General features: G+C 41.6%; 1 protein-coding gene across 1 annotated transcript; it reads left to right on the top strand.

Annotated features, from left to right (window-relative positions):
* The first annotated feature begins 817 nt into the window (after positions 1-817).
* On the top strand, positions 818-15,273 carry Gdh (glutamate dehydrogenase, mitochondrial). The gene is made up of 8 exons (XM_031977217.2): positions 818-1,656; positions 10,883-11,083; positions 12,976-13,209; positions 13,309-13,466; positions 13,544-13,699; positions 13,762-13,972; positions 14,059-14,213; positions 14,295-15,273. Exons 1-8 carry the CDS (start codon positions 1,224-1,226, stop codon positions 14,409-14,411), a joined length of 1,665 nt encoding a protein of 554 aa, XP_031833077.1. The 5' UTR covers positions 818-1,223; the 3' UTR covers positions 14,412-15,273.
* The last annotated feature ends 98 nt before the right edge of the window (positions 15,274-15,371 follow it).

Raw genomic sequence — 15,371 nt, 5'->3', positions numbered from 1 at the left:
TTCGCGAGCAACAATAACGATAAAAAAAATTCCCTGTGCCGATTCAACTAACGATTAGAGCAAACCGTAGTGATGGCGTAACTCGTCACATGATAGGTCTTTTATTGGTTCGTTCTGCACTAGACAGGACCGTGTACACTTGCAAATAAATGTAAGCAAGTTCTTTGACAGCTCTACCATTCTCTCAAGAGAAACAGCGCGTGTAATAAATTTAACATTAATAATAAATAAATATTATTAAATAAATTAAAAAAGTAAAAAAAAACATTAGTAAGCAATTTAACTCGTTACTCCTATAACCACTGGCGGCTCGTAGCTAAAATTACATTTTTTCTAGGGATGCTGCTCCAGAAAATGTTTATCCCTTATTGTAAAATGTTTGTATCTTTTCCATAAACTGGGGGACGGCTACTGTCATTAAACTTAAAGATTACATATTGTACTAGTATAAAGAAAGAATAAAAGAAAAAAGGACTCATATTAAATGTTATCGATAATATCAAGTGATTTTTAAGGGCAATTTGAAATTGGAAACATCACTTCATATATTTCATAATATCTACGTACGTAAACAAAATAGTAAAAATATTATAATATAATATCAAAAACTTATATATATATATATATATATATATATATATTCTATTATATATATGACACAAGAATTTTAGAAAGACTCAGGTGAAGCACGGCACAAAAAAGGTTGGGAAACACTGCCTATAACCTCAGATCACACACCGCGCGATACGTTCCTGGAGAAGTCACGTGGCGTTAGTACAGCGTACTCTAACCATGAGCCAAACCGACGAGAGGCCGGATTTACTAGGGAAACGTTGGCAGAATTTCGTTCGCTTCCTAGAGAATCTCGGGATTGGCAAGAGGCCGGAGCCGATTGCGATTGGGCTAGTTTGGCGAGCGTAGCAGCGAGGAGACGCGAGGTGGTAGAGGCACAGGAGCGAGTCGCATCCGGAACGTGGTGGAAAGGCAAAGTTGTTTCGATCGGTATTAAAGGAAGACGTTTGCTCGCGCAGTCGGCTGAGAGACCGAGCATCGGCAAGATCATTGAAAAAGGGCGTGCTAACAAAGAGAGAGAGAGAAAGAGAGAGAGAGACGGGCCCGTGCGGAACGAGTCATTTAGCGTGCGGAATCAGTCGGACGTTGAGTTGACGCAGTAAACCGTAGCTGCTCCCGGTGGCAACGTCCAGGAGACCGGACAACGGAAAATGTTCCACGTAAGGAGATTAACAAGGTCGTCGATCGCCCTGAAACAAGCGCCGACGAACAATGACATTATCCACAACGCGTTGCTGCGCGCCGTGCCGGCGCTACAAGCACGCGGCTACGCCGACCATCAGATACCCGACCGCCTAAAGGACATACCCACGGATCCTAACCCGAAGTTCTTCGACATGGTCGAGTACTTCTTCCACCGTGCCTGCCAGATCGTCGAGGACAAATTGGTCGAGGACATCGGCAAACGTTCCAGGATGAGCGTCGAGGAGAGGAAGAAGAAGGTGAAGGGTATCCTGATGTTGATGGAGCCATGTGATCACATCCTGGAAACGGTGTTTCCTTTGAGACGCGACTCGGGCGATTATGAGATGATAACCGGCTACCGTGCCCAGCATTCCACTCATAGGACACCGTGCAAAGGAGGTAAAGCCTAACCTACCAGCTAGCGAGCTGCTCGTACACCAAAGTACCCACGTGTTCCATACTTTCTTTTCTGTCTTTTTTATAACACTGGAACTACCGAGTCAAAATCACTCTTTAGTGAATTATTTTATAATTATTGAAAACACGCTTTGCGGAATTACTGGAGGAATCGACGAATTGAGTAGGTCAATTGAAATATTAATAGTAGCCTTAGAGTCAAGAATTTGGAAATTTCAATTTGACTGTGTTAACAGAACTAGCTGGTCAAAATCACCCTTTAGTGAATTATTTTATAATTATTGAAAAAACGCCGAAATTACTGGAGGAATTGACTTGACGAATTGAGTAGGTCAATTGACATAATAGTAGCTTTAGAGTCAGAATTTAGAAACTTCAATTTGATTGTGTTAACAGAACTACCGGGTGAAAACTCATTTTGAGTCTCGCGATTACTAGGAATTAGCCACGAAATTGACTTAGATAAATAGAAACTAATATAAAGAAATCGGAAACTCGATATGTGTATTTTTATAAGGAAATGCAGAACAATGAATTTTACTGGTGGTTCTAGTGTTAAATCGTTCGACCGTTAACAATTCCTCTATCGATTAACGTACGTTACAGGCTAAGCTGCACGAATTAAGATTATACCATGAGCTTATTCACCATGCTTACACTGTTGTGCGTAAGATGTTCAACCCTCGGAGAGAATTTTGATCCTTTCCGCCAGGACCTGTGCTCCCTTGGAGCTGTTCGTATCCCGTATTAATCAATTACGTCATCGATGACGGCATCGAGGGAGCACGAGAGCCTAGAATCCGCTTGAATTCCATCCCTCGCCGAGCCACGAAACCCATGGACCTTTCCCCTCGCCGGATTTTCCTTGAGGAACCAGCCTTTATATTTTATTTCCATTTTACCATCCTGATCGCGCCGCGCTCGGTTACTTTTAAGTATTCGCCGAGCGTGTGCGATTATACCCGTGACACTTCTGACGATTTTACGGCTTCGGACGTACACGGCGCGGTTTTAACCTCGTTTCTGGAGCACCAGATTACTCGGGGAACGCGTACCTCGTGAAAATGTTAACGCGTTCACTGCCACGAAAACCTTCAGTGTTTTGTGTATCGTTTATTCTTCTGTAGCAAAGATGAACAGCGGTTATTTATTAGTTGGTATCGGGACGCTTGTGTCAGGCTGTCATATAGTTATTCGATAGTGTTAACACGTTGAATGCCATGGGGGTCACCGGTGACCCCCAACCAAATCGAATTACTATAGTTCACTCGATTAAAACATAATTATTTGAAAACATTTCTATACTATAAATAACGCTAACTAATGTGGTAACATTCAACTAGGTGAACCTGCAATAATAATAATGCAACTCAATCAAATTTAATTTAATATCATATTTCTTTCATTTCAAGTATTTTGTACCATGAAATCGGTAACGAGAAATCTGAATGTGATCAAAGTTCAGAATGCTAAGGGTTAAAGTTAAGAAAGTTACAAAACAGCGAGAATATAAACAAACAATATCAAAATATGTAAAAATGACCAAAAACTTGCATATAACTTGATATTTTATTTAAAAAATCAATATAGTTCATAAGGAAAATATCACCAAAATTTAACGAGAAATCTCGTTTTTCTATAAAGACACTTAGCAAATGCAACTTTGTTAATTACCACAGTATTGAAAAAATATAAAATTTAATTCGAATTGATTATCTATTTAAAATATATTACATAACAATATGATACCTGAGTTTTTCTATGTGATATAAGTTGACCTCAGTGAAAATTGCCATCACATTTCAGTTTTCTGAAAATTAGCCGGTACGCAATGTGTTAACACATTGAACGCCGCATAATTTCACGGTGCAAAGTATGGAGAATGGGGAGAATGTAATATTAAATCATTTGATTGAATTGCATTGTTATTGCACGGCGGCCTGGTGAATGTCACCGCATTAGGTAGCGTTGTTTATTTAGAAATGTTATCAAATGATCGTTTAACTAAGTGAATTGTAGTCATTTGATTTGGTTGGGGGTCACCGGTGACATTCAACGTGTTAAATATTCTCATTAGACATTAGGTATCTGAGAAATTAACATTGTTTTCAAGTTGCTTTGCAAATTTGATTTTTGAGGCGAGTGATTTGAAATTTGAAATATCACTTCATGTATTTCACAGTATTTACGCATGTAAACAAAATAGAAAAAGTATTATAATATAATATTATAAAAATATTGTAATATAATATTATAAAAATATTGTAATATGATATTATAAAAATATTATAATACGATATTATAAAAATATTATGATATAACATTAAAACTTATATATATGTTACATAGACGGACAGACGAATTTTAGAAAGGCTTACGTGGGGCATGGCCCAAAGAAGGTTGGGAAACACTGTGTTAACCCCTTGGCGTACTATTTACTTCCGCTGCTAAGCTCGTGGAATATTTTGTTATCAATTTCGAAGAAACGTAACAAAATTTTCCATTCTACTTCAAGTGGAAATTTCATTTGAAGATAATACATTGTTAATAGCAAAACAGTTCGCTTTGATCCGTGGGTAACGAACAACATTGATTGTTGTTAAATTAGTCTAGAAATCTTTATCACGAGCCTCACTCGTCATTGTACGGCAAGGGGTTGAGAGCAACGTCCGCGTTTCTGACCAGATTCTTAGCAAACTACCGACCGACTGTTTCATTGTTTGCCGTTTGCTTTACAAGAGTAACTAAGGAAATGCAGACGTCGATCCATTCGTCGAAATTGAAAAAAATTACCGGAAACGACAAATTAACGGGCCTTCTAAACAGATTAACGTCCAACATTGAACATACGATCATTTTAACTTTGTCCCGTCATCACTCTGCTGCTCGTAACCGGTTAACCGTGAAATTAAGTTTTGAAATCCTCTCGTGGAACATGCCATGAGATGGAACCGTAATGAATATACAATTTAAAACTCAAGGAAAATGCGTGTAACGTATGTTAAAATCGAATGGAACATTGAAATGAAAAAGAATCGCGCGTCCGTCCGAGGAACTACATTTAACATTAAAACTACCGAGCAGTTCAATTGTATCTTCTGAGACTTTGATTTAGTAATACGCAAACGGAATTGTGAATCAATTCGAGTCTTATATGTTTCTCCGAGAAATCATTCAAGAAATTGATGCAGTAATACGCAAACTGAATTGCGAATCAATTAATTTCTCGAGTAATTTCTCAGAGAAACATCTGTTGTTATTAGAAGAATTACACAATGAAGAAATCAGGAATGGCTCGTTTTCACCTGTCTGGTACTTTCTGTTAATTGTCATTGAGAAAGTTAGTATTACTCATCGAACACGGTTGATTGGTTAATTGCACCGCCCTGTGTTACTCTCCTCTAGACCCAGGAAATTGATCAGGTTTAAAAATTTTCGTATTTCGAAGACTAAGTGCCAAACAGACGATTCAATTGTTTGAACGGCAAGAGATCAGCACATACTTTCCCTGTTTTCTATTGTTTATGCAATTGATGTATAATTTAAGTTCATCTGCTGAATGTTTCACACCTGCACGTGAGACCTGTCTTTGATGATTCATTCGTCCGATCCGTAAACCCGCGCTTCTTTGCCCGCGAAAACGCATTAAAATAAGCATTTGCATTCTCTCGCGAGCATTACCGTCCCGCTGCACGTAATAATGTATACGCGATGATACCGGTATCGTTTCCACGAGTTACGTTCGAGCGTGGCTTGGAATGATATCGCGAGAACGTTCGCGTCTGGCCTGCGTTTTGAAGGAGCGTTGCCCACGGCGATTATGTTACACTGATTAACACGTTGACCGCCGCGAGAATTCAGAGCGTTTCTTATAACATTACTCACCGTAATAACAAAGGCAAATAATACTAGAATTAATTACTAATGGTTCAGTTTCATAGTTCTTAACCCTTTGCACTCGGAAGTTTTTCACTAGAAATATTTTAGCATTTTCTGATGAGATAAAATCGGTATTTTGTGAAACTAAGTCGACGAGAAATCACGCGTACATTGAGGAACAAAGCTATTTTATTTGAATATTTCTCAAAATGATGCATTATAGGAAATATAATATTAAATATCAAATTTTATAGTTTTACTGTATGAAATCAAGTGGTCACTTCTCAAGTGCAAAGGGTTAACACTGGAACTACTGTAACAATCAAAATGGTTTCACTTTTTCTATTCCGCAATTATCGATATCTCAAAATCATCGAATATTCGAAATGATCTTGAAAACAAACAGTTTCACTTTTACACTATAATGAATATCTAAAGAAACCGAAGATGATGAACTTTTTTAGGGATCACATATTAATCGTATTAAATACTCGATAATTCCAGCGTTAAGTTATAGTATTATTCAGTTACTCGTGCCACTAAACATTTCAATTCGACTTCAGTTTCTTTCTTGTAATTGTTTTCTAGTAATCCGGTCATCGGCGACCACCGCGACGGTGAACGCGTTATAACGCTAAAACTATCGGAGTCAAATTGACGTGGAACGTTCATTGTACAAGTATTTAAATTACGAAGGCGTGTTCGTGAAAGATTTTCAATTAAATTCTATTCGTGTAGATACAAGACTGAGACACCCTTCGAGTCTCAAGGAACGTTCTAATTTTTCTATACAATTAGAAACAAGTTACTCCAATTGCTCGGCAGTTTTAATGTCAACACTAGAACTACCAGTCAAAATGACTGGTTTTGACTTTTTTGTTTCGCAATTATTATCTTAAAAGCATTCAATAATTGAAATGATCTTGAAAATAGTTTCATTTGAATACTATAATGAATATCTAAGAAAACACAATAATCTATTGTTACAATTTTTATACGGATTACACATTAATCGTATTAAATGCTCGGTAGTTCTAGTGTTAAACGCAAATGAACAGCCGCGAATTAATCGAATCGTTCGCTCGGAAACCGATCGGCTGAATTAGAAGGATCACCGGGAAAGTCGCGGTCAGCCCGTGTAACGCGTGTATCGCGTGTATCGTTATCTCCTTGATGTAAATTTGTACGAGCTCGTGATTAGCAAAGAGGCGGTCGCGCGCGGCGAAGGAATCCGCGGAGGAACGCGTCGCGAGCCAAGTATGTAAACAGATTTCAATCGACGTCGAGCACTTATAATTACTTTGTTCTATCGTGTCACGAGATGACTGCTTTCGCCGTTGCTAATCGACACGCGCTTCGTTTCTAGATCGTATACGATTCACGTATCTTCTTCTTCTTCAACGTTAACGTTATACGATCTTGGGGGTCTCCGGTGACCTCCGACCGCCTCGAATTACTGTAATTCTCGGAGCGAGGGAAACATACAATGAACGATAATGCGACAAAACGGAACGACTTGGTATTACATATCTTGGATCGTCGCCCATTCGACGCGATTACGGTTTTTTCGTTATTCCTGTTCCAACAGGTATTCGCAGTTCTCGCGGGTCGTCGCGCTGAGACAGCTCCGGTTCTCGCGCGGATCGAATTTTCGTAGCATCGGCGGAACGCGAGTAACGGAAAGCGAGCGAAACGTTTCGTCGAAGATGACGCATACGCACGGGGACGGATCGTATCATTCCACTCTATAGTTAGAATGCGTTGCGATGAGCAGCGTGACGCGATGCGATGCCAAGCTGTCTACCTTTTTCTTCGTCCGGCCTGCCAAACCTTTCGGTTAGGTAACCATCCGATGATTCGCTATTTAATTCGAGAGTTTTGGCAATCGCCGGTATCTCGTGCCAATGTCACGATGCTTTCAGGTCAATGGCCCGCGCGCCGCGCTCAGGCGAACCGCCGATTTTCTTATCTAACGAGACCGCGACGGCGAACACGCGGCGATCGATGGAGAACGAAACATCTTGCACGCGGGTTGCGACCTACAGACCTCGTTGTTCGTCAGAGGAACCCTGTCACGAAACAGAAACAAGAGGCTTTCTCGAGATTACGTTTCGCGGTTTTGCTTGGTTACGCGTAAATGTATTGATGAATTGGAAATTAGGTGGGGAAAGATGAAGGACTCTTCTCGCGGATAACGCGAAATGTTTGGTAACCGTGGGAAGACTATCGTGTCACGGAAATCAGGTTCTGACGCTTAACACTAGATTTACGGACGTTTGTTCTACAGTTTATTGTATTGGTTCTAGAGAAGTACACACGTCTGTATAGGCGAAATTGTGGCTTCAAGATTAGAGTATTAGCCCTTTGCACTCCAGAAGTTTTTCACCGGAAATATTCAATATTTTCTAATGAGATACAGACGACATTTTCTTAGATTGAATTAAGAAATCTCACATGCATTGAGGAAGAACTATTTTCTTTCAATATTTCGTACATTGATGCATTATACAAAGTTTGATATTAAATATCAAAGTTTACAGTTTTGCTGTGTCAAATCATTTGGTGACTTAGAGGCGCCTCTGGAGTGCAAAGGGTTATGTATTCGCGTAATTGCTCAAATCAACTTCGACTTAACCGCACCGCCACTTTTCCTGTCATAACCAGTCGAATAATTGACAGACAAAACTTGATTGAAAGACAAAAACTGATTATCACGTTCGCTACCAGCGAATTTCAGTGATCCTCTCAATTATATTTCATTCGATTCAATAAATCTAAACAAACTACTGAAACGAATGAAGCCAGAACGTGTCATTGAATCCCTAAATGTAATTTCGTTGCTTGCACCTTTCACTGACTATATCTCTAGGATTCATTTCATTTTCATTATAGAAAATATGGGATCGCGGTTGTCACAAATATGTGACACTGGTTGCGAACGCGTTAATTAGGAAATATAGAATTGATATAGTTAGAATGATCAAAAGAGAACGAAGAATTGGAGTGATTGGTGATTTGACACTTTGCTGACAACCCTTTGCACTCGGAAGGCGACTCTCATTTGATTTGACGCGGTAAAACTATAAAATTTGATATTTAACGTTGAATTTTGTATAATGCCTTGATACGTAAAATATTGGAATAAAATAGCTTCTTTCCCCAATATACTCGTGATTTCCCTTCGAGTTGGTTTCAAGGAATATTGTCTTCGCCTCGTGAAAAAATGTTAAACATTTCTAGCGAGAAACTTCCGAGTGCAAAGAGTCAAAAAAATTCAGTACCCGTCAGTTTCACTCCGTAAATCTAGCGTTAAGCGATATATTCGCTTATCGCAATCGCTATCGCACGCGTTACCAAATAATTCTCAAGGTGCTGGCCCCCTTGAACGCGGAAGATTTCACGGACAAATTTTATCGCGCGGTTCCCCGCGAATCACATTGATCGCGACATCACATGTTTTCACGCGACGTCATCCAATGATCCAGACGATCTTCCCGCGAGATTCGCGTCGAAATCTCGTTCGGCCTATCTTCCAGCTGTTATTTAACGAAGTCATTAACGAGGCCGCTCGAATGCGCGAGACCCTGACTAGCTGCGACTATTTTCGAACGATAACGCGCGTGCGATTTCCTCTCTGACCGATTTACGCCGGCCGTTTCCGCGCGTTTGTTTCTTCGATTAAAAATAGACACGTCGTTCGTTCGCCGCTAATCATCCGTTTTCGAAAGTCTTTATCGCCGTTAACTGCGCTACTAGAAGTTGCATCTGCATAAATGGATGAATCTACGTTACTAGAAGTTGCGTCTGTACAAATAGACGAATCTTCACAGTTTCTCAAGCAAACGGCTTTCTCTGTTGCAATGAGAATAAAAATTCTGAGTCGAGTGTATTCGACACATTTGGCACTTCCAATAATTTCGATAAGAAGTCGCGAGGACCGGTTCCCGCGCCGTACGTTTGAATCGTCCGCATGGTGCCATCGTTATCGCGCAGCACACCTATCTTACCTGCGGCGTCGGCACGTGACGATTAATAACGGCGACCTTCGTTCAGCGAAATCAGCCTCGGAGACGGGATCTCGCGATTCCCCCAATAATCCCTCGAGAAAGCGCCGGTTGCGTAATTGGTTTCGTCGAAAGTTAATTTTAGACCGCGCGCGCTGTGTTTCGCGAAATCCTTTCGCACCGGCGCGGAATTACGCGCGGCTGTTACCCGGGATTATTAATGTCGTGCCGAGCCTCGTGACACTCGAGCCTTCGTCTCGCTAATGCCTGGTAATCGATCGATCGTAAAAAAGATTCCGGCTCTAGAGAGGAGCGGTCTCATCGAGACACAGTTGTTTACCGATTATTCTCCATGCAACGCGCGCACGCGCTCTCTTATATATATCTACTACGCATACATACAGTGGCTTTCAAAAGTTCCTAGATCGTTTTCGGAGCTTTCCTTACATAACAAAGGCTTTAAGAACTTTTTGTTACTATACTATCTACTCTTTATACATGTTTTTTTAGAAATAAATAGTTCAGCATGTTCAAAAGTCTTCAGCTAGACTGTTTAAAAAAAAGATAATGCTTGTTTGCTTCGCTCGTTATCTATTATAATAATAGTTTAGTGTTTAACACACTACACTTAGTATTTGGTCATACTCTTTGTATTAACACGAGAATTTCGAGCGTTTTTTATAGTATTTATTCCTTTATAATAGAGGGAAACGGTATTAGGAATAATTAACGTTTTAGCATTACAATACTCATTACACTGTTATCAAACTTCTGTTACTTATTCTCATTCAATATCAATCTTATTGTAATCATTTCCAAGCAACTCGGAAGCTCCGGTCACCGGTGACCCTCATCCAAATCAAATCACTGTAATTTAAAAAACATTTCTATATTGTAAATAACGTTACATAACGCTCCGACATTCGACAAGACACACTAATAATAATAACGCAACTCAATTAAACGATTTAACATTGAATTCTTTTCGTTTCGCGTGTTCTGCACGTTAAAATCGTGCGGCAGTCAACGTGTCAACGATAACGGCACGTCGATGTGGCATGAACTCAATTCCAAAAACGATCTGGCCGGGAACTTTTGAATGCCGCTGTACATACACACGTCATACATGCACGCATAGATGACTTACGAATATATGTACACCGATCTATCTTGAAAATGTTCCCGATGAAAAAAAAGAGGAGCGGTCCGCGCGTGCACGCGTTCGACGGTTGTTGTTCGCGTTTATATTTAGCGCGATCGCGGGCCGCCTGCCCTCGCCAAGATTCTATCAGAAATATTGCAGCTTGTCGTCCGCTCCTTTTCAGGTATCCGTTTCTCGATGGACGTCTCGCGGGACGAGGTGAAGGCTCTGTCCGCCCTGATGACGTTCAAATGCGCCTGTGTGGACGTCCCGTTCGGCGGCGCCAAGGCGGGCATCAAGATCAACCCGAAATTGTACTCGGAACACGAGCTGGAGAAGATCACCAGAAGATTCACGCTGGAGCTGGCGAAGAAAGGATTCATCGGTTAGATCGCGAGACATTAGCAGCTTCTCTGGTTGTTCGCCTCTCGCGTTAACAAACTTACGTTGCTACGGTCCTAACGCTAGAACTACCCAGTCAAAATGGCTGATCTCAGATTTCCTGTTTCGCGGTTATTCGTTCCAATATTTCACGTATCGAGGCATTATACAAGGTTCAACGTTAAATATCAGATTTTAGTTTTACTAAATTCTCCTGTTTGGAAGACTAAATCGCAAACATGATTTAATTACTCGAATAGCGAGAGATCAGCGTGTAGCTTCATTTTTTGAAGTGAAACTAACTCGGGCTGCCTCGGCTTTCGACGTACGAAATGAGACGTAACGATAGAAAACAAAATTTCATATAGTTCATCTCGTTTCCGTCCAAGAGTCCCATTCTGCTCCTGTGCACTTTCAGCTTGGACGCTGTAGCTAACGTAAGAGGTGAACTGTACCTACCGCTGTTCCCTTGGGAACGTTTCGCGGTCTGCGGTTTACGGTCCGCTCGTAACTATCCTCGTTTCGCGAGTACGAATGTCGGGAAAAAAGAGAAAAAGAACAGTGGAAGCATTGAACGTGCTGAAAGATTATGCTGTTACTTTTCGAGATAAAAGATTCTTTGAGTTGTAGCTGGTGTCCCGACTTGGTGACTGTCGCCGGACCATAAAGGCACGGGGTGACGTCAGCGGACCGTTAAGCGTAGAAATAACATTCGCCGGTTTATCTTCGAAGTGGCGAATGCATCCGATCTCCGTGGCCGTATTGTCACAGCGATGTTTCGTAATCCATTTGTTTTCACGAAATTGTTTGCTCGCTTCGTATCGATAAAGCGTTATCTCAGAACGTCCGAGCAGCAGATTATCGTGACGGCGATCGATCAACGCGCGAGATCCCGGAGATCGGAATAAGAGCCGGATGTGATTCGATTAATACCTTAAAGGCCACGAAGATCTTGACCATTTTTCTGTACAGTTATCCTCAAAGAAAAGTAGTGACAATTATTTACTACTTGCCGTGACAATCTGTGAATTACACTATTATCAACTTGGTTACGTTGTTAACACTAGGTTTACGGGCATTTATTGTACAGTTTATTCTATTGTTCCTGGAGAAGTTGATATTCGTTCATTTAGATTCCAGAAATTGTAGATGTAGAAATAGACAATCAGGATTCATATTCGTGTAATTGGATCAACGAAAACCGATTGAAACATTTACCAAATAATGTTTTAAAATTCAATCTGCATCAAATTGACGCATTCCGTAAACCTAGTGTTAACCCTTAACGGCCAAGAGCTTTTTTTTGTGATATTCGTCCTTGAGACGTTATATTACGGTAAATATTTGTTGTCAGTGCATGATTGTCCCCTTGGCTTACAATAACGCGTGAGACTCGTGAAGATTTTACATAGAATTCAACAAACATAAGTATCACTCAATTACTTTGAATTATAATCAGATATTATTCTTCTGTTATCAATGATTATATTATAGTGCCAACGTAGACAGAATATGCATAGAATTTTTCGGAAACTAAATCATATCTATTTCCAACATACAAAGCTTTTCAAATAATCATAGTTTAACCCTCGCAACGAAGATTTCTAGATTAATTCAACAGAAATTAATGTCGTTCATTGCCCACGGATCAAAGCAAACAACTATTTTCCTATCATCAATGTATTATCTTCAACTGAAATTTCTGCTTAAAGTAAAATGGAAAATTTCGCTGCTTTTCTCACAGATTGCCAATAATAAAATATTCCACGAGCTTAGTGGAGAAAGTAAATAATACGTCAAACGGTTAACCGAGTGAACTATAGTAATTCGATTTGGTTGGGGGTCACCGGTGACCCCCATGGCATTCAACGTGTTAACATGTTAATTAATTTCCAGGGCCCGGCGTCGACGTGCCCGCCCCCGACATGGGAACCGGGGAACGCGAGATGTCCTGGATAGCGGACACTTACGCGAAGACCATTGGTCACCTGGACATCAACGCGCACGCCTGCGTGACCGGCAAGCCCATCAACCAAGGTGGGATCCACGGTAGAATATCGGCGACCGGTCGCGGTGTTTTCCACGGACTGGAGAACTTCATCAACGAAGCTAACTACATGAGCATGATCGGTGGGTGATTTAGCTTTCATCGGTTACCTAGCTGTTGAAGCGTGCCCGCGTCGACAAGGGACGTCCGATGACACGTATATCGATTCGATTGATCCGCAGGCACCACGCCTGGATGGGGAAGCAAAACGTTCATCGTCCAGGGCTTCGGTAACGTCGGCTTGCACTCGATGCGTTACTTGCACCGTGCCGGTGCCACCTGCATAGGCGTGATCGAGCACGACGGTGCCATTTGCAACCCGGAGGGCATCGATCCGAAGGCAAGTCCCTGTTCCAGGTCGACCAGATGTTACCGTCGATGACGTAACGTCGTTAATAAGATTGTTTGGTTGTTCAGCAACTGGAAGACTACCGCATAGAAAATGGCACGATCGTTGGCTTCCCCGGTGCCAAGCCGTACGAAGGTGAAAATCTCATGTACGAGCCTTGCGACATATTTATACCAGCGGCGATCGAGAAAGTGATTACCAAAGAGAACGCTGGTCGGATCCAGGTGAGTCTGGTCTAACGAACGGCGAGGAAATAGATTCTATTAGACTCCTTTTTCTTCTGCAGGCTAAAATCATCGCCGAAGCTGCCAATGGACCGACCACCCCGGCCGCTGATAAGATTCTGATAGACAGGAACATCCTCGTCATTCCGGACTTGTATATCAACGCCGGTGGTGTGACTGTATCTTTCTTCGAATGGCTGAAGAATCTGAACCACGTGTCGTACGGTCGTCTCACGTTCAAGTACGAGAGAGAGTCTAACTATCATCTGTTGGGTGCGTTCGTGTTAACGATCAGTCGACAATGTATTCTATCACGACGCTAACGCGTTATTCCAATTGTACCTGTGTATCGTTTCCAGAGTCCGTGCAGGAGTCGCTGGAACGTAGGTTCGGCCGTGTCGGCGGAAGGATTCCCGTTACACCTTCCGAGGCGTTCCAGAAACGTATTTCCGGCGCTTCCGAGAAGGATATCGTCCATTCTGGTTTAGACTACACGATGGAAAGATCTGCCAGGGTATTCCTCGTTTTTTCCCCTCTTTACTCCGTTACGTTTAATTCCCGACTCGGTTTCAAACGCAACTCTCTTGCTCGACAGGCCATTATGAAGACTGCCATGAAGTTCAATCTCGGCTTGGACCTGAGGACAGCCGCTTACGTGAATTCGATCGAGAAGATATTCACCACTTACTCCGAAGCAGGTCTCGCATTTTAAGTGCCCGGTGTGTCCGAGTCACTCCATATCAATCCGAGATCGGTGACGAGAGACGAGTGTATGAAATTTATGAGCCAGTATTTTAAAAGATGATCCACGACATTGTCCAGCTGGTGCTGTCCAGTCGCAGTGACAAAAGACCAAAACTAGCGGTGGAAATATGTCGTGTGTATCGCGTCGTACGATAGATTTCTCGAGCGCATCGTAATAATATTAATAATAATAATAATAATAATAATAATAATAATAATAATTGTTAACTTGCCTAATGAATTCCTTCGCACGCTCGTACGTGTACCGTCGACGGGACAAACGCAGTCAATTCCCCGGGGTATCCTTCGAGCGACCCTGTAAACGATACCAATCATAGTCAGTCGACATCATCGAAACTGCCCTTTTGTTGCTGGAAAATCTATATCGATTAATATTCTCGACGATACGTACGGCACGCGTAACAGCGTGCACCGTAGATACCGCTATACCGTACTGCCGCGCGAGGCAGCCGTTCAGAGAGAAAGGGAAGAAAAAGAAAAGAAAAGAAAAGTATTAGTCACTTTTACCCCGCGAATCGACCATCGCGACGTCAGTGCATTTTTATATATCACCTGTTGCTCAGTGTATCCCGAAGAAGATGATGGATTCGCGTGTCGATGCGTTCAGCCGTAAACACAACGGATCGCGACGTGAAATGGCAAAACGCCGGGACTACCGGCCCTCGCGCAGCGCGACCGATTTTACGAGAAACAATCTCGAGACGTCATTTACGATTAAGACTCATTTCTACTGAATGGGGGGCGCGACTTATCATACAGTAATATTGTTATGAACTCGAAGAGTATGTTAAATAAACATGTGCTCTTGATCGATCGTGTCTATTGTTTCCCTCGACACGCTTCTTCCCCTTTATCCTAATCTAGATTCGCCGAGAACCTGTTGCAAAATACACGGTAGAGCATACAC

This window comes from Nomia melanderi, chromosome 14 (genome assembly GCF_051020985.1).
Source record: "Nomia melanderi isolate GNS246 chromosome 14, iyNomMela1, whole genome shotgun sequence".
Lineage (NCBI taxonomy): Eukaryota > Metazoa > Arthropoda > Insecta > Hymenoptera > Halictidae > Nomia > Nomia melanderi.
This window is presented reverse-complemented; position numbering and strand designations above follow the sequence as displayed.

Coding starts and splice junctions, on each gene's coding strand:
- Gdh (XM_031977217.2), top strand. CDS start 1,224: ATGTTCCACGTAAGGAGATTAACAAGGTCGTCGATCGCCCTGAAACAA. Junction 1,657..10,882: donor TAGGACACCGTGCAAAGGAG/GTAAAGCCTAAC, acceptor GCTCCTTTTCAG/GTATCCGTTTCTCGATGGAC. Junction 13,210..13,308: donor TAACTACATGAGCATGATCG/GTGGGTGATTTA, acceptor ATTGATCCGCAG/GCACCACGCCTGGATGGGGA.